General features: G+C 39.9%; 2 protein-coding genes and 1 long non-coding RNA gene across 3 annotated transcripts; 1 reads left to right on the plus strand and 2 right to left on the minus strand.

Moving 5' to 3' along the window:
- Positions 1-6: 6 nt before the first annotated feature.
- cisd2 (CDGSH iron sulfur domain 2) lies at positions 7-2,795 on the minus strand. Its single transcript, XM_019876735.1, has 3 exons — positions 2,535-2,795; positions 1,537-1,751; positions 7-1,095 (listed from the first exon to the last, which is right to left on the minus strand). Exons 1-3 carry the CDS (start codon positions 2,635-2,637, stop codon positions 1,006-1,008), a joined length of 408 nt encoding a protein of 135 aa, XP_019732294.1. The 5' UTR covers positions 2,638-2,795; the 3' UTR covers positions 7-1,005.
- A 1,648-nt stretch (positions 2,796-4,443) lies between these two features.
- On the plus strand, positions 4,444-18,903 carry suclg1 (succinate-CoA ligase GDP/ADP-forming subunit alph). Its single transcript, XM_019876773.1, has 9 exons — positions 4,444-4,565; positions 5,388-5,488; positions 8,498-8,614; positions 8,822-9,034; positions 9,233-9,290; positions 9,475-9,558; positions 11,328-11,479; positions 15,294-15,482; positions 18,513-18,903. The coding sequence occupies exons 1-9, from the start codon at positions 4,532-4,534 to the stop codon at positions 18,537-18,539; spliced, it is 975 nt and encodes a 324-aa protein (XP_019732332.1). The 5' UTR covers positions 4,444-4,531; the 3' UTR covers positions 18,540-18,903.
- On the minus strand, positions 10,160-11,321 carry LOC109519911 (uncharacterized). Its single transcript, XR_002169053.1, has 2 exons — positions 11,099-11,321; positions 10,160-11,003 (listed from the first exon to the last, which is right to left on the minus strand). It is a non-coding gene; the product is annotated as an uncharacterized LOC109519911 (long non-coding RNA).
- Positions 18,904-19,457: the final 554 nt, after the last annotated feature.

Raw genomic sequence — 19,457 nt, forward strand, 5'->3', positions numbered from 1 at the left:
TAGTTCTTCAGTTTTAGGATTAGTTTAATGTGACAACTGTCAGTACTGCGGATCGACGTTTGACATTATAGATGAACATGAACAAGTTTGAGCAAATGTTCTCATCCAGTAGAAAGTGTGTCCAAACCTTTGATTAGGACTGCATTAAGAATCTAACGTTAGCTCGGAGCACAACTGTGCCAATATATATGTATGTTCAGTATACAGAAGAATAAATTAATTCAAACCATGCTCCAGAAAACATGAAAAGACAACTGTGATTATATCAACATAGATGCAAAAATATTGGTAGGTATTGGTAATTACTTCAGAAGGAAGTAAAGTATATACACAGTCACTGTTATGGTACAGTGCATAAAAAGAAACAGGCTGAAAACAACAATGCTTCGGTCACTCACGTCAACCTCAATAAGGCTTTGTAAAATTCTACTGCAATTTGCTGATGAAACTTGACTGTGCAATGGTTTGAAATGATTGCGTAAAATCACAGGCTGCATAACCAAGGTTGCAAAGAGTCTTCAATATTTTAACATGGCCTTAAATTTTTCAAATCAAACATCCACCCTGCCGCCTATTTCACATTGTGTGATGGATTACATTTGGTACACAAACAAACGAAGGAAAGAAAGATCCGGTTATCACAATAATGTAACAGAGTTGCCAGAATTGCCGGATGTTTACAGACTTAGGAGTTTTACTTCACGCCTGATCGAGGGGAAAATGTTGCCCTGGGAGGCTTATAATGATTAAATGCCATATTACACTCAAAGCAGTCTCAATGATTTACGGAGGCTCTCGGAGAGACTATCATCAAATTTACAATTACAAATATACTGAAACCACAGAAAAGGTTAACCATTCCTTTGTCAATACATCAGGATGACTTCAGCTGATGACTGCATGACACAACATTTCTCTCCTGCACATGCAAAAAAAAAAAAATTACCGAGTGTAAATTAATGTAATGTAAATACTGGGAGAGAGGTGGATCTCCCAGTAGGTGGTCTATAGGATCTTCTTCTTGAGTATGAGTGGTCCCACATTGTCTCCGGTCAGCTCGTTGTGCTTTAAGTGTGACTTGTCACAAACAGGAAACTGAAAAGAGGAAATAAATTGATGTCATTTGCCAGCTGCTCAACCACTTAATCCTCCAAGTTGAGAATGTTTAAAACCCAGATACATATACTGTACTGTAGACATAAAACATTGTGATGACTTCCAGCCATCCATCTATCAATCCAGCGATTTTCTGACTGCTTAACCTTATCTGTGTCACAGGGAACTGTTGAACATTCTGACTGACTTTTGGTAAAAAAGCAGCTTCACTATACCCTGGACAGGTCATCAGTCAATCACAGAATGCATATAAATACAGACAACTATTCACACTCATTCAAAGCATCATTGAGTGGGAGCTGAACCCACTAAACTGCCAGCCAGTGACCACTATGACATATTTCATGTTTAAAAAACAAACAAAAAAATAAATTCTGTGTAGACTTCTCATTTCAAGACGAGATGGTGAAATTCACTTACAGTTTTGGACCGCCAACAGCGACAGTAGCACACGTTTGCACTGTTAAGGTCCTCAATGTCTATCTCGTTGACCACTTTGGGGTTTTCCTTCTGAATCTTCAGGTTGATCAGACAGTCTCTCTGCTTCTTCTTCTTGGGAAAGAAGGGACGAATGGTCATGTAGCCCAGCAGAGCCAAGATGCCCAGTAGAGGCAGCAACCGCAGCCATTCGGACACTAAAACGCAGGGATGTAGACACAATTGATAGGAATGCAAACGGCACAACAGGGGAATATGCTTGTTTTTTTTTTTTTTTTTTTTTTTGAACAATAGCTGACTATTGTTCAAAAAAACGGAAAAAAAATTAAATTGAGTCCGTGAACAATTGTTATTTTGCACATTGTAGCAACCCGTGATGCCAGTAATTTGGTATTCTAAAACACATCAATTTTTACAGTAACAACTAATCTAACGCGTTACTTCTCTCAGTGGAATATTCTGACTACAATTACATTGCAAAGTCACATTTCATGACCGCTTAGCCATTGATAATGTTGACAAGCATTTTTATTTGTATGAAAAAGAACCGCCACCACAATTCTCAACAATAACACACGATTAGTGGTATTTTAACTAATACAAGTATTGCACTGTCCAAATCATAAATAACGCATCCCTCAATATATCGTTTGGTTTAAAATGACGTTCTATAAAAATGCAATGGGGACGGGCTAACAGTGCATAGGAAAAACCAAATTGCATGTAACATTTATAAGGCTTTAATTCATTCACGGTGCCCAACGTTAGTCGTAATAATGACTGCTTGTTGATAGAGTCGCGTAGTTTGGTCAGCTTGCACACTGACATTTCAATTTACAGTGACCGACTCGTTGGGTTTGTCCGTATGCGTAGATGCAGTGAAGATTAGGCGCCAGGAGTGAAAAAGTGTTCCCATTAGTGAAGAAGTCATCAAGCAGGACATTCATAAGAGTACTGCATTACAGCAATCGTTTATTCACCTGTTAACCTTACAAATCCACCGATCGTCTCCGGAAGAGGAAGTTTCTTCAGGTATGCGGGGAGCTGGACTTTTATTATCCTCGAAATCGTTTCTAAAACCATCCTGAAATTTTCGGTGCAGCAAATTTCGAGTTTGACTTCAATACTGTAATGCCTACGCTTCGTTTATGACTCTGCGTTCTTTCCTCAGTAGAAATCGCTTACCGGTACGTAATTCATGTGCTTCAATATTTGTGAGAAGCAAAAAAAGACCGTATTTACCGTCGTGAATATGCCTAGAGCGACCAATCATCACCCGAGGAGTTGGTGGATTTTGATTGGATAGCAGTATGAAGGCGGTTCTAAAACGTTTTTTTCAGCAACCTCGGAACAACCAAAAACGGCCAAAGCGGAACTTATGCAGTTTATTTGTACCGAAAATATGGATCTTAATTATAGAAATATTCACTAAAGACAACCCCCCCAGTTAAAAACATTTATGACATAAAATACTGTACTGTACATGTCAATGGTGAACCTGCGCGCTTCCCAGCATGCTTTGCAGCGCCTTGTATTTCGATGCCGTGAACAGAAGATCAACATTCCTCATTTTTGCATCTGTTTTTGTGTTTTGATGAGTGTGACTCCTGTGTTTTAACACAGCTGAAGAATGGACGAGAGGAACATCTAAGCTTCAAGGTTTAGGCAGCCGGTGTGCAGAATCACTAAACCTGCATTTTGACCGATAACAGCTCTTGAATAAATGGGCACTCTGCCGGTGGAATAAAGCGAATGAAGAGCATTTGCGAGTGAATAATCCTTTTACAAGGACGTTGCAGTATGTTAAAGCTGTAGCATAGCCTGTTTTCACAAGACCTTGTGTTAGTGCATGGGATACATAGCGACAGTTGTTAAGGAATGACTTGTCCCTACCTTTGCATTGACAGCTTCATGCTGACGGGTACTTTTTCTGTCATTATGATATACAATTTTTGTAAATTGATGGTGCAAAGTGGCATGCAACACATATCTCCCTGACCAGTTCACCAAAGCCCTAACACCTGCATGCAAAACATTTATGATATAATTGTTCTACATAAAAGATGAAGGCTTTCCGGTACATTAATAAATGAATCTTAAAGGCGCATTTAGAGTCAGAAATAGCATCTGAAAAGGTGACAGGACTCTGTTTGTGGCAGATGTGGTGCAACACAGGCCAGAATACCCATTAAAACTTCAAATTGTGGAAGTCCACAGTGTAGTGCTTCACTTGAACATTATCATCCTTAACTCCACCCAAATCAATTTTCCTGATGCAAAGGTCACACTTCAGGGCTTGGCTCTCTTCATTTCGCCGCTTACACAAGCAAATCATCAGCCATCGGTCACGACTCAGAACTCAGCAGGCTGACAAAACTCCCCTCACTTCTTCATCACATACTTGTCCCATTGCAACAAATGCAAATGTTAATGTCACTTCCTTTGTCATTGATCGTTGTCTTATCTGTCTTATTCCTATGTCCTCTGCCTTCTTCTCCTCTCTTTTTTTTGGGGGGGGGGTAACGTTCGGTTTTTGTAGGCTTTAAGCTCACTGTGACCCAAGATTGTGTATTGTTAATATTTACGTTTAAATAATTTTAGACATGTTTTCACAAAACACTAATGCGGCGTGACAAGAAGCCGAGCCCAATTTGCTTTCTTTTTGCGCCCCCCGGTGTTAGATTTTGATAATCGTCATTTGTCTAAAAAGAACTACAATACCCATATTGCACCAGTTTGATGAAGAAGCCGAATCTACGCCTGAAAATATGATTTGTTTTTTATGTTTAGCCGTTTTAGTCCATGAAGCGTCTTAGAAAATACCCAAAGGCTTGTATGTTTATGCCATAAAAAGAAAGGTGAATTTGTACATTATCATATCAATAATTTCTTTTAATTAAAAACGGGGATATTGATAGGCAGCTAATGTCTGGGCTTAAGGTCCCGAGCCTCCCGTGTCATTGGTGAGTGACCGAATATGTCCCACTGCAGGTTATTTGCCAGGCTGCTTTGTAAGTATTCATCATAACACATTTATCGAATCGCTGCTTCATTGTTGCATTTCTGTGTTTGGGTGTTATGTATTAGCTCTTTAGTTTGCGCTTTTATGTTGCTTTTGCTAGCAGTGGTACATAAAGTTGTCTGACAGTTAGCATGCTAGTAGGCAAGTTAGCGTTTTGAATTGAGTGTAAAGGCACTGTAAGAGCACTTGGTTGTTTATGCTAACGCCGACTAGACCATAACTTAAACCTCTTGCCAGTTGTTAAGCAGCTGTGAATTCACAGACCAGGTTAGTTTCCTCAATACATAATGCACACTTTGAGCTACTTTTGTATTTAATGTTTTGCACATTTCAGCTAAAAGCGAAGACAATGCAGCCTGCTTTGGGAATTTGTGACCCCTACATTCACGTTCCCATCACCTTTTCGAGTTTGCAACTGAACTTTGCACATTGTCATTGACGAGTTGTGTGCCTGAGGTGCCACAGACCAAAGTTCAGTCTTGAGTGCTGGTTTTATACGCCCGACTGCTGCTTCATATGTCACTTAAGACTGGCTTGTTTTCATGACTGAGTTTAAAAAAACTGCTTGCATCTGCCAACATGCGCTGATAACACGCACGCACAACATCGTTCTTGTTGGAATTTGCAGACATTGTTTTACTTTAAACCAGTTAATCCGGTCCAGTCAATTGTATGGCATTCAATTCTCAAGTAATCAAAATTAGGACGATTTCTTAATACAGCGTTTTAATTCGTGTTTGAAAAAAAAGTGATGTTACTGAAAATTGCAAATGATGTGTTGCAATATGGGTTATATTTTGTCTCGGTTCAGTGCAGCAAAGTGGCGTCAGGCACTGTTATACAGGAACAAGACAGAACCTCTACATCACCAAGAACACTAAGGTCATCTGTCAAGGTTTCACAGGAAAGCAGGTTTGTCCTCAACCCTTTTACCATCCAAACAGTGTTTGCACCACTCTTCATTCACAAAGGAGACATTTTAGAATGTACTGTTAGATGTAACCCCCAAGTTTCTTGTGCTTTGCATGTTCTTTGACTTTGATTTTTTCCACCCACCGCAAAAATAAACAATTTATGGCAGAGAGGGCAAATTTGATGATAATCATGCAAAGAGAAATGGAACTTATTGTGACTGCGGGACATACAGTGCCAATTTTTTTGACTGCTCAATAATAAAATGAAATATCAAACATGTGTTCTAACAAAGCAAGTACAGTATCTGACTGTTTACACAGTGGGGATTTTGTACACAATGCTATGATGGCGTATCCGCTGCAGATATTTTGTTTTCAGATTTTGTGCAAGATGACAACAGCCAATTAAGTGTACTTAAAAAAAGATACAAGTAGGTACCCCAGCCCCAAAAAGCATAAAAATCATCGTCGTTGTCATTCAAATTCAAAGCTGGATTGTCACTAACTGGGACACTTTATTGGCTTATTCATAACCTATATCTAGCGTAACAACAATGTTAGTAAAAATATCTACTGAAACCTTCTTATCAATGAATTTAAGGAGAGGCATACTTTGAAGCTGGTAAAGGAGCTTTGGAGGAGGACTTACAGAGACGATGTACATTTGTGATAGTTAGTTTGGGCAAATCCTGTAAACACCGTGTGTAGAATTATGCGCATTTTCTAAATTGTATTTTCGCAATGTTTTAAATTATATGAAATGAGCCCCTTCCTTACCTCATGTTACCTGTTCATAAACACACCTATATTCTAGAAATACCTATAAAAAGGCACCTTTTGTTCCCTCTCCATTACATGTCAGAATGATTTCCATCCATCTATCCATTGTCCTCATAGGAACATTTATTTTGAAATCGACATCTTTAATCAAGATTCAACCAGTTAAACTTCTGCATTTCAATGGGAAATTATCTTTATTAACAGTTAGCTGTTTTGATCTTCTGTTCTTGCATTACACGACATTGCACCATTTTTTATTATTATTCTTACTTTTTTTACTTGGGCGGGGGAGGTAAAAGTAATACATGTTCACTAGAAAACAGGCCACAATTGTCCAAGTCTTTGTTTCAATCAATACCAATAAAAAGCACTTGGGAAGAAAAACTTAAAATATACACTCTGAACATGTGCGCTCAAGGAGAATAACAAAACTTGACAAACGTGTTTGACAGTCCAGAAATGTGATCTTTGCAGATTTATATCCCCATTTGTGCTTGGCCACATGCCATTTTTCAAACACCATTTTGCCCTCAACATAATAAAATGGGTCCAATGAACACTTGAGGTAATTAGAAAAGGATGAGAAATGAAGCCGGGGGTGTTGAGAATACATTTTGTGTTCTAGCTTGATAAGCGAGCCATTCTTCAAATTTATTGTCCAATTTGCAATAATTGTGGTGGTGGGGGCGGGGGGGACCAACAAAGCTAGCAGAGAGGAGGTGTACATTACATTTGAATGGAGCTGCTGATTCATAGCTTCTAATACCTCTTAATAAAAAAGTTGTAATCTGCACTCGAATGTCATTAATTTATCTTCTTATACAGTGTGACCCTTTGCCACACTACGTTGTCTCAGCATCCTCAGTGGTAATTAACAGACAAATGACTGATAGGATTTGAGCTGAAAATCAATGTTGCTTTGTGAACTAATTCGCAATGGCAAAATAAAAAAAAAAATCTCAAGTCATCCCATTTTTATGTTGCGTAATAAAAGCACCCTGGTAATATTTGCAGACACACTTCAACAATTTACCTCCTTTTGAGTAATAATAATAATAATGATAGTTAAAAACTGGACTTCTCATACAGTTAGTCTATTATAGTTTGGATGCAAATCAGCAGTTTTAAGTGAATGTTTGCTAACCGGTCATAGTAACGGTGTTAATAATGTGCTTGACTGGTATTTCAGTCTAATTTAATAACTTTTCAATCATGATAGCGGCATTATCGTTAAGCCAAATTGGCAAAACTGTTTGCTTGAAGCCACCCACTTTCAAGTGAGCACAAATATTGTGCTGAGCATTGCCAAAGACATGATGCCCATATTTACAGTGCACCAGCAGTCATTTTATCAACATGTGCCTGTACCAAACCGAGGTATGAACTTCCAAGGTGGCCTTACCTTGCAAGTACAGCTCAACATGGATCAAGTGCATAGCTGAAAAGAGTGTGGTCTTACGCTTTGATCCATACAGTTTGATGGTTCATTTTGTCATAACGTTGAACTGTTAAAATGTTGATTTATAATGGATCATGATGCCAAGAAAAAACAAATCCAAAATACCCAATTTATCTGGAAAGGAAAAAAAAAACTACTATGTTATGTTCTCTGTTTTTGCAAGTTGCTTAAAAAAAATACGGGAGTAAAACAACAAAAAAAATCTATTTTTGTATTCTATGAGGAGAAATAAACTAAATACTTGTCAAAGCACATCTGCCTCACAGTTCAGAGGTTCAGGGTTCGATTCTGGCATCAAGGTTTCCCATTTGCATTTTTCATGTTCTTGCCATGAAAAATGGATTGAAATTGTGTGTGTGTGTGTGTGTGTGTGTGTGTGTGTGTGTCAGGTTTAATTTTAAGTCTAGAAAGCCAAACTTTAATGTTTAATGCACAGGACATGCAGTCACAGAATGTGTATTATTTTGCACGTTTTGTCATCACTCTTCCCCTCTGTTTAGGGAAGCGATTAAACCTCAGCCATGTCATTATTTTTCTGATGAAATGATTTCATTTCCTTCTAAATGAGCATTTGTACCAGCGTCTTTGTCCATAGAAGCAATTTGATTCTCTTTTGTAACCTTTAATATAGCGCTGGTGAAAGACGGCAGATGATGGTGGATGACGCATCTTGTCTCCTGTGAATCATTTCTCTGAGTGAAAAAAAATGCAGTAGCGAGTTATGCCCATCTCACACTCATTCACACACTGACTTCTCTTTCCACCAAGGGGACATTTCACAGCCAACAGTCTCTCGACTATGGATCGCAGTTAGTTGGAGGCGTGTCTCCTGGCAAGGGGGGCAAGACTCATCTTGACCTGCCTGTCTTCAATTCAGTCAAGGAGGTCAGTCTGAATTTGTTCAGCACAAGTTAAAACTTTCATGCAATTTTGCAAAAGTAAAACCTGAATTTTGGAAATCTGTGTGTGTGTGTGTGTGTGTGTGTGTGTGTGTGTGTGTGTGTGTGTGTTTCTCTAAGTAGACATTAGATGGCAGTGTTTAACAATTTCACAGTTGCCATTTTAAATCGACGCCTTTATTTCTTACCTCAGGCGAAGGAAGGCACAGGAGCTGATGCCACCGTGATATATGTGCCGCCTCCATTTGCTGCAGCTGCCATCATTGAGGCCATTGATGCTGAGATTCCCCTGGTGGTGTGCATCACTGAGGGCATCCCCCAGCAGGACATGGTCAAAGTGAAACACAGACTCCTGCGCCAGAGCACCACTCGTCTCATTGGCCCGAACTGCCCAGGAGTCATTAATGTAAGCACATCGTGTATTTGGGAGCGTTCACGAGGCTGAATGCACACAGAGTCTTCCGATTAAACGCATCATCCGGTGAAACAACACAGAGGATTTCTAAGTAATCGTTTGCAGATTGTTTTTTATGCATTTATTTATTTTCTTCTGTTTTGTCTTTCACATGTTTGATTGAAACTGTCCACACTGTTTATTTTTTAGCCTGGGGAGTGCAAGATAGGGATCATGCCTGGCCACATTCACAAAAAAGGAAGGATTGGTAAGTTTTCCAGACTTCAATTTTAATTTCAAATTGATTGTACTCTAATTAAATGAAGTGTTATTTCAACCATTTCCGCATGTAAATTGTCATTACCAAATTGCTATCTATGTTGGAGCTATATCCACCTCTCCCCCCTCCTCATTATAAACCATTCTAACATCTTTGATCGCTGTCTTGACAGGTATTGTGTCTAGGTCAGGAACTCTGACATACGAGGCCGTGCACCAAACTACACAAGTTGGTCTTGGCCAGTCCCTCTGCATTGGTAAGATCACAGTGATATTTGCCATCATTTGTTCCCCAAAATACTCTTGTAATGCTCTGCTCAATGAAATATGCGGATGTGTTTTGGCAAATCACCCCTCCGTGCTAAGAAATTAACAGTTAAGTCAATCATGAACCCTTCCATGTTTGGTTCATATTATTTGTGCTCTCTGAATATTATCCAGATTGATTGAGTGTGTCAGGATCAATTGCCCATCATGGCAAGCGCGGTCATTTCTTGACAACGCACCTATTATTTACTCTCATGAAACATTTGTTATTTTATACAACCCAAATCTTATGGCCAAATCATCTCCCAACCAATAATGGCGGTCAAGTCAGACACCCAAAAACAACTTGGGTTCATTATGATTTTGACATTTTAATTATAGTGTGTCCTCCAGTCTGACTTCATAAAGGCCGCTGCTGCAGTGGAGTTGAATGCCGTAGAGTTTATTAAAATGGTTTATTGGTGGTTCTGCGACAAAGTCTTTAAAGTCTGACTTTGACCTGCGGGTCTGCAGCAAATTACGGTTGGTACAATATTTAATATGACTGTCATTTGTTTTGCTGTTAATGTGTTTCTGTTTGATTATTATTCATAACTTTTTCTTCTTAAAGTCGGTGGCTATTTTTTTTTAACGATATTTGCCTGTGAAGGGGCTTCTGGAGATGTAATCTTACAGTGGAAATACTCTTAGAAAGTGCTTGATGGCTCTCATGGTTGTAGTGGCCGTTTATGGAGGGGAAATCAAACATTAAAGATAAAGTGTGGTGGAACAAATTATTCTGTACCACAAAAGTCCTGTTCACTGTTTTTCTAAGGGAAAACAGTCACCTTCTCCTGAATGTCTCCATTGCTAGCTTGGATTTGACCACGTCCTGGCATGATCTTCATTGTTTGAAAAAGACTTTATGCCAGCAGCCTAAATTAACTAGTAAACGTTCTCTGGGTGATTGAAATCCTGCTGGCCGTTTCGAGAAATACAGATCTATTTCTTGAGGGTTTCTCTTTTCATCTCCCTTTGTAGCTCATTAATATCATGTAGGATCTTCAGTGACAGTCCCCCTCATTGTTTGTTCAACTCTGACCCCACCCGCCATTTCAGATTGATGTTATAAAACTGTTTGCCCTACTTAAAAAGTACCCAGTCCAAGTCTTGAAATTTTAACATTTAGCTCTGAAAGGGGCAGATAATTCCCTCAGCAATACCTGGAAAGACTTGTAAGATGGTAATTGTTAAAGTGAAGTAAACATCATCTCGTAGACAAAAAAGCGGACCCTAAAATCATAAAAACGAGAAGGAGTTCAAAAGCAATATTGGGAACCAAGAGTTTATAATCTTCAGTCCACACTGAATTGAAATGAAAAGTACCGTAGTGTGCGAAAGGTAAGGAGGTCTCACTGCTCTGGGAAGTCGCTAAACGTAGTAGTCGGCACACAGCCTGATGAGGCAGAATAAAGAAATACACTTGAGATGTAGAATACACAAAAAATGATGCTCAAAGTAAATCCATCTATTAATATTTCGTTTGCTCACCAGAAGCCATTCCGGCTGTGCTGAATTGTTTTCACAAATCCCCAATGAAGGAGCCGTGAAAGAGCCCGCTGCTCCTGTGATGATCAGACCGTATGAGGCTTAAAGTTCGTTGCGCCTGATTTGCATTTGGTTCTCTGGCTGTGCTGCCATGTGGTCCTCAAATATTCACACGAGTGCCCCTGAGAGAGCCACGGGTACACGACACACATTTGCTTTGTCTCCTGCAAAGGTATTGGCGGGGATCCGTTCAACGGTACGAACTTCATCGATTGCTTGGAGGTGTTCCTGCGGGATCCCAAGACGGAGGGCATAATCCTGATTGGGGAGATCGGGGGCAATGCAGAGGAGAATGCAGCAGAGTATCTTAAACAACACAACTCGGTAAGGGACACCGACTTATTTACTCACCTGCTGTCTTGCTTCCCCTTCTTTAACAGTCGCAGTACAAGGTACATCCTGCAAATATGGCATACAGCAAAGCCTAAGTCAACAACACAGTGTGATCTCTGGCAGTGTTTCTTCTAGGTCGCAGCTTCGGGCCTCCCCCTCTTTTGTCTGCAAAGTCTATGCGATTAACGTGATCAAAATGAGGAATGGCAGATGGGTGTTTGAGCTTTCTACTCAGGGGGCATGTTTCGCAAATGTACCGTGTTGTTGAGCAACACGTCTTTTGTGGCCGTATAGAGCAGCGAGATGATTCGCTTGTGCAGCAAGAAACTGTAATAGACGTTTTTAAATCCAGGCAAGACCCGCGCTTTTGCTCCTTCTTGCATGTGTGTGTTTTGTTTCTCTTTCTTTAGTGTGTATATGGTGCGCTGAAGCTGAGAAATTGATTTGATTTACCCTCAGTAACTCTTAATGCATGCAAATCTCCTGCAAGCGTCTCAGGGGAATAACTTCTCTCCGTCTCGCTCTTTCTCCCTCCCTCTCTCCCTCCCCAAAATAAGTACAAACAACAACCAGCACAGCCTGTCACCCAAAGTGTTGACAGTGCGGCACAGTTCAAATGAAGCAAGCAAGAGAGTAGGTAACATAGCCTGCACTGAAAGCCAAACGTGTAGAACATGGCACAGAAAGTGTTGTACTTAATAACAAGTGCAAAACTCCAAGTCAACATTTTTACAACAAAAGAAAATTACTCCTCGGCTTATTTTAAAGAGACCACAACAAAAAGTCAGAAATTACATATAAGAGTCTGTGAGTTGAACACAAACAAGTAATTAATCAGCAAGAATTAATTCCAGCCTTCTAGTTTTTCAGTTTTCAACATTCACCCTGAAACACACACATTTATATAGAGGTTACGTCATACCTATACAGCTTAATGTAGTGAGTCACCTTTTGAACTGTGTGGCCAGAAATTGATCAGTTGCAGTTTTAGAACTTTACGTGTGTGTGTGTGTGTGTGTGTGTGTGTGTGTGTGTGTGTGTGTGTGTGTGTGTGTGTGTGTTTTATGTAACTTATAATCAAGGTTCATTTTAAAAGTTCAAGTGGGTTTTCTTAATGTTTGTCAGATGACTCGATCAGTGCTTCCCAACCTCTTGAGCCGAAGCACATTTTTATAAAATCTACACACCACCTAACAAATATGACAAAAAAATTACTTCATGTGTGAAATCTGCTCGTTTGGTTGAACCATTACGCATATCATATAACTGGTCACGCTTGTGCCGTCAATTGGAAAAATATTTCCTTGTCATGCCATCATTATGAATCATTGACCTAGATAGATAAACCATGATATAATATTTGTATTGGTGTAAGTTAATAATAATAAATTACAGCGTTTTTCTGAACAATTAAGTGGTATTAGGTCTGGGGTGTCAAACTCATTTTTTGCGGGCCACTTTGGAGTTAAGTTTTTGAGGGCCATTACGACAGTGGAACCGAATAAATGTTTAATCGTGTCATTGTATTATTACTTGTACACAACAAATTGATGGTTTTGAAATCAGTCAACTATCATTCAAGACCACCCTTTTCCATGTTCAAAATATACTTGTAGAGCATTTGAATCTCGGCATTTTGCACCAGAGCCACAGAATGCAGACTACACTTTCTGTCAAATCAACAATATTTATGGCTCATACTTTTTTGTCACGTCAGGGGAAACAAAGTTTCATTGTTCATCGATTTTAAATGGCCGGAGATAGAGTTAATGTGTCGATACCATAATTGTGTAAAATCCAAGAAAACAACCGTGTACCCTCCTCTTGGCTCTGCTGTCAGATTTTATAATGAAGGGCATGTTTCAAGGTTCACTGGATATCAATTTCAGCCACGCTTGCCAACATGATATGGTATTAAAAACCACTTGTATCAAAGGTCTGCCAAGCATTGCTGGGGTTTTGCTGGATTCCCAAATCCAGAAATAAGGTCTTACACAGGATAAGCGTATGATAATTTGCTTGAGTATCTTTCGCCCAAGCTTCCATGAAGGTTTAGTGCTACTTCTTTCATCCCATTTCAGCTTCATGACTTTTCGCCCAGCTTGTCTCCCTCAAGCTTACATAAAACCTTTTGTAATTTTGAGGAAACAACATCGCATACTAATGGGAGCTGCACCACGACTTTGCTAGATAAATGCCAGGCGTGCAATGTGGATACAACCATGTCAGTATTTCATCAAGTCATATTTGGGGTATTAGTCGCACTTTTTAATCTTGTTTATTGAATAAACCACTCCCACTGAACTACTTACTGCAGGAGAAAGCTCCAAAAAGGGAAAGGTATTGTTGGTATGTAACTCCTTTCTAAAGGTATGAACTTGTGGTGTCCAGGGTGGCACACTAATCGAGTAATTCAATTGCATCATACAAAGAACACTTGACTTACGGGAACTGCGAGCGCGGTTAGTTTTTCAGCACGGGATTTGACAGAAAATAATAAAAGCAGATTGTGTCTTTTGTGACAAGATGCTCAGCCCCATGCACCCTGTTCTCGCTACCGCCTATCCATGAATTATTCGCCATCTGTGAGTCATTATATTCCTTAGACGACGTATTGTAGCAATGTTAGTACTTCCTCGCCGCCTCAGCCGGATGATCCTCTAAACAATTGATTGTTTGAAAGCTGTCTGGGAAAAAAAAAGTACGAAGAATGACAAGCATGCAAGATTCCTGTCCAATGATGCAATGGGCCTCAGCTATACGGGCTGATTGTTATATCGTTATCATGTCAGTCTATTTGAGCATTTAAGATGTGAAGCGCAAAATCAACTATATAGATTTGCAGCGCTCGCGACTGCATTTACCGCTTAGGCAGTTGCAAACGTTATTTCTACCCTTTTCCTTAAATGTTAAGGCCGGCCAGTTACAAACGGCATTTCATGTTTGCCGTGCATGGACAGCTAAAGCCAGGCAATGGAAACCATTCAAGGGAAAGAGCAAAGAAAGTGTGCGAAACAAGGCCGTTGCAGAATCTGCACATTCGGCGGATTTAGCAGCAAAATAGTAATCTTCCATTGTATAGAGGTATTTTACATTCAATCGGAGGATCTAAACCAGAGCTTGCAAGACATCAAATGACCCACACCAGGATGCTTTGGTTTTCTTTGAATTTCTATGCCGTGTGGGGCTTCGCATGTGTTTCAAGTCTGATATGAATCGTATTTTGAGTACTCGCACGTGCACGCTGTCCCTCTTTCCAGCTACGGTGTTATTGCCATGGATGAAATATTAGTGTTCCTCACCTTGGAAATGATCTAAACTGTTGAGCGCAACATCCATCAAGGAGCAAGCAGTATAGACAGACAGGCGCTGAGCTAATCAGTGGCCGCTGCATGACTAATTACCATCTCAGAAGCTAGATGATTTGAGATGGCAGGCGCCTTGGCCCCTATCTGGTCATCCACCAACCCATGCAATTAAACTGCTTGATTGACCCTTTGTTTTAATAATGCGGGCTGAGACAGAGACGGCTGCTCAGATAAGACTCTTATCATCAGGGCTCTGTAATGGGAGGACACGGGTTGTTTAATTTGTAATGAATGAATAAAATGCAGGTGCAGAAAACAAATTGCTCTGATATATGCACACTCCCTCTCTCCTATATTTCTTTCTGTGCTGTCTATGACCACACCATTAGGACGGTTTGTAAAAGTCCTCGCCCTCGGAGATGAGCTAATTATCCTTTTTAGTGGGTCTTTTCACCTTCTCTTATTTTCCTTATTTCTCCCTTTGCTGACGTGTCCAGGGTGCGAACGCCAAGCCCGTGGTGTCCTTCATCGCTGGGCTTACTGCTCCTCCCGGGCGAAGGATGGGCCATGCCGGTGCGATCATTGCTGGTGGAAAAGGAGGCGCCAAAGAGAAAATTGCTGCCCTGCAGTCAGCTGGAGTTGTGGTCAGCATGTCCCCCGCCCAGCTGGGCAGCACAATGTTCAAGGTGAGTCTTTTCTGAAAAATACAAACCCTTCTTTTTATGGAGTGCATGAGTCCACGCGGATAAAATTCAAATTTTGTTTTAAAAGTATTCGAAAACGTTAGGGTGTATCTTAATTTTTTTCTTGAAAGTAATCAAAGGAGGCAAAAGGGGGGTGGATAGAAGCTGTTATATTTACGAATAAGTCATAGTTGTATACTGTCACTTTCCTTGAATAGGGGCTAAATAACTTTTTTTTTTTTCTTTTTCTTCAGTGGGAAAAACAGATTATTATACGGATTATATTCATTAGTAGTTTCATTTCGGGGGAGAACCGTATATGTTCAACTTGAAGATGTAAGCTTTTTTAAGAATGAAATGGTATTGGCAAAACTTTTTCAGTAAGCTGTCTAAGACCAATACAGTTTAATACATCGAAGCAAAAATCAAAATGATACAAAATGCTCCTTTGTAGATTTACTTGGAACCGAGACTGTATCATCTATTAGTACAAAGTATGAGCTGGAAAATTTAATATACCATAAAGAAGGTTAGAATGTAATATATGCACGTTTGACAGTGGGTGAGTTAGGTCTGCTGTCTTTATTTCAGCACATCTCAGGAGAAGCGTTGTTAAAAGGATATATAACATGTGGAATACATGTATTACACTCATTCGTCATCTTACACTTTCATTACCACTGCTGGCTCTTCCATATGCAGATATTGATTTGCACACACTCACACACACTTTTTTTCTCTCTCCTCAGTTTAATTCATTATCATTGAGTGTAATAGTGAAAAACGCGCAATGTGGTTGCACATTTTGCCCCCCCCTCTCATAGACCACTGTAATGGAAGTTGTTCAAAGATATGAGGAGGCGCTATGCTCCCCTAAAATCCTGGAAGATACTCTCGATGTAAGTGTAGAATAAGACACACTTGTCTTACATTAAGAGGCACTCTGATACAAAATTCATCATCATAGTGAACATCAATACAGGCCACTAAATGTATATTTTGCAGGCCTTTAAATATGGTAATGGAATTTTTCCCCTTGCTTTTCTCATCGTGTAATCTACATTGTAATGACTTGTGATGCACTACACACATTCCGACAAATTGCTTTGTCTAGTGCTGGTTATTTGGCATTTTTGTAATTGCCCTTTTGGGATAATTCATTCTTAATTACGCCCTTAATTGTCACTTTTCAAACATAGCAGTGCGTACCTCTTCTGGTTGTAGCCTATTAGTGCTTCAGGACATGATAAATCAACAATCAGTTTGACACACTGCGCAGTTTCATTACGATTCAAGTTCTACCTTTGTGAAATGAATGAAGACATTACCATGAAAGTTGACTATGTTGGACTAACTAGTGTCTCATTAAGTGTACACTTGGCTGGAGATGATCTGCACAAATGCTTCAAAGCACCAGCTATTATGGTAAAGTAGGGCTAGATAGAAAACACGCACGGGGCGTGTTTTCACGGTTTTCAGCGTTTCCATGGCTCTGTGGTATAGTGTCATTTTCACGTTTGCCTCTTGTATTTCACAGATGGACATAAGGATGAGTAATGAACATAGAACAAACATCATTTTCTATTGTACACCCTACTTTCATGAAAGGAACAATAAAAAAAGAATATGCATATGATAGGTTTTCAATGATGAGATTTGAATTTGTGCCGCAGTACGTAGCAGTAATTTAGATGTTTGTCTAAACTTCTCAAATTTCGACCATTCATTTTCATATTTCCCAAGCTCTTTGTGGATGACATCGTTTGAAACTCATTCAAATATGCATTATTTACTGTGATAGCCACTGGAATGAGCAACGCCTCTGGTGCAGGGAGGCGATATCAGAAAATGTGTTCATCTGACGATGTCATTAATAGGCAAGAATAATTACAACTTTTGTTTACAAACTCGTACACGCACTCTTGCTCGGGTCAATTTTGCTACATGAAATTGAGTCTGATGCACTTTGCGTCACGCTTTCTGGCACAGGTGGGCCGAGCGCTTGCCATCGCACTCGTTTCAATGTGTTGCACTTCCGTCCTGGCATATTTTCTTGCTCTCGCTGCCGTTTCAATTAAAGACATTGTCTGGCATCACTTTTTGACTGGCATCCTCCATCTCCTCATTTTTTTTACCCCTTCACTTGTTAGATGTCGATCTCCTGTCAAAGTCCCTCTCCCGCATTTCACAAACATTGTGGTTTTACTCCCGACTAATCTGTGTGCAAACACAACCATCTTTCCTTATCTCTTATTCCTTTTTTTCCTTCCATGCCATTATACTGTTATTTCTTTGAACGCCTCGTCCCACATGACTGGGCCCTACTGACTCCTTGCTGAAGCAGCTGCTTGCAATCAAGCACAACTCCCATGTTGACCCGCCAAAAGGTTTCTTAATTCATTTGCCCATTCCCAGAACAGCAAAAGGCTTTAAAGGATTTGAAGGCATTTGAAACATTGACCCAAAGTCTCCTCGGGGTGGCAGTACTGTATACCTTTTAGGTCTCTCCCAAGACTCATTGGAATGGACCCTGCAGTGAGTCCTTGTGTGTTCTGCGGACCTGATAAATGGCATTTGCATTAAATTACTGCCCACCATCCCATGGAAGAGAAGTTTTCAAGGGAAGGGCATAATCTACCATCCTACTTTTTTGTGTTATAGGTCTGAAATTGAATATGTAAATAGCTAGATTAAAAAAAATAAATGAACAAACATAATGCTTCTCATTTATAGTCCCGTGGTCCAATTTTTACATACAAAGCAATCGTAGTCTCACATCTATTAGATTATCGCCGGCGCGAGCTGTCCCGATCAATCACGGAACGTGAGTAGATTTCACAGCAGCAACTTGGTCGTGAACCGGCAGGCATGTGAGGTCCACTCTAGGGAATCTATAAACAGGCTCTCTTCTGCTTTCGCAGCCTGTTTCCCCTCTTTCAAAAGAGCCGGGAGATATCAACACAAATAAATAATTCCCTTCTGTCTGTGTCACTTCACTCCCTGTTGCTTTTCTCCTTCCCGTCTTGTCTTCAGGAGTTTGAGAAGAGGAAGATGCTGTGAGCACTTTGGGAAGATCTGTGACCTCCAAGACGAGCAACCGGATTCTGGATGTGCATATGCCCCCATTCTCTTACCCTGATTTATCTCAGCTACCATGAGCACACGTTCAGTGTTTATATTGTAATTCTGCCAGGATCTTGCACAAAAAGAAAGAAAGAGAACGAAAGAGTCTTGCTGTTATTTTAAAGAGGCCATTACATACCATGTCAAAGCTTGGCAGGTTTTCTTTCCCTTCCTCCACATGATGTTAAAGCTGAGCGAAGCCTGCCGTTGTCACTTTTGGTTGACTGCGCCTGTTGTAAGAAGTGTATCCCATCATTTGTAAACAGCTGCCCACCTGAATAAGAAATCTGTCTCACCATCATGCTGCTTCCCTTGTTTTATGTGAGTCATCAGTGCTACGGATGCTGTCTTGGACTCCCAATTAGTTTTTTTGTTTATTTGTTTGTTTTGAACGTGGTTGCTGTCATTTGCCGTTGGCGTTGGAATTATCACAGCCCGTGCCGCTTTATGCCAGTAACACATTTTAGAACCAGTTCCAGTTTAATCATGACTTTTTTTTGCATTTCTGTGTCTGGCTCATGTCAAGGCTAAATTTTAACATAACAAGGTTGCACATGTTAACTTTCTCTAAGGAGTAGACGCTCATTGTTTAGCTTGCTCTTACTCCTGACCATAAGTACCGTAAGTAATTACTTATTTATGTAAATAAGTAAAGGAAAAAAAATCGTATTCTGATCATATGCATGACAGGGTTGCATAAGTCATTCAATCAAGACAAAATATTTATTAAAATATGATAATAGAAGAGAGGACATACCTTTGCTCTATCCATTCTTTTGGAAAATAGTTTCAGGTGAAGTCCAGCATATCATGTGATTCACTGCTTTCTTCTACCAGGCTAAAAAGGTTATCATG

The sequence above is a fragment of the Hippocampus comes genome, unplaced genomic scaffold (genome assembly GCF_001891065.2).
Source record: "Hippocampus comes isolate QL1 unplaced genomic scaffold, H_comes_QL1_v1.1 scaffold51, whole genome shotgun sequence".
Lineage (NCBI taxonomy): Eukaryota > Metazoa > Chordata > Actinopteri > Syngnathiformes > Syngnathidae > Hippocampus > Hippocampus comes.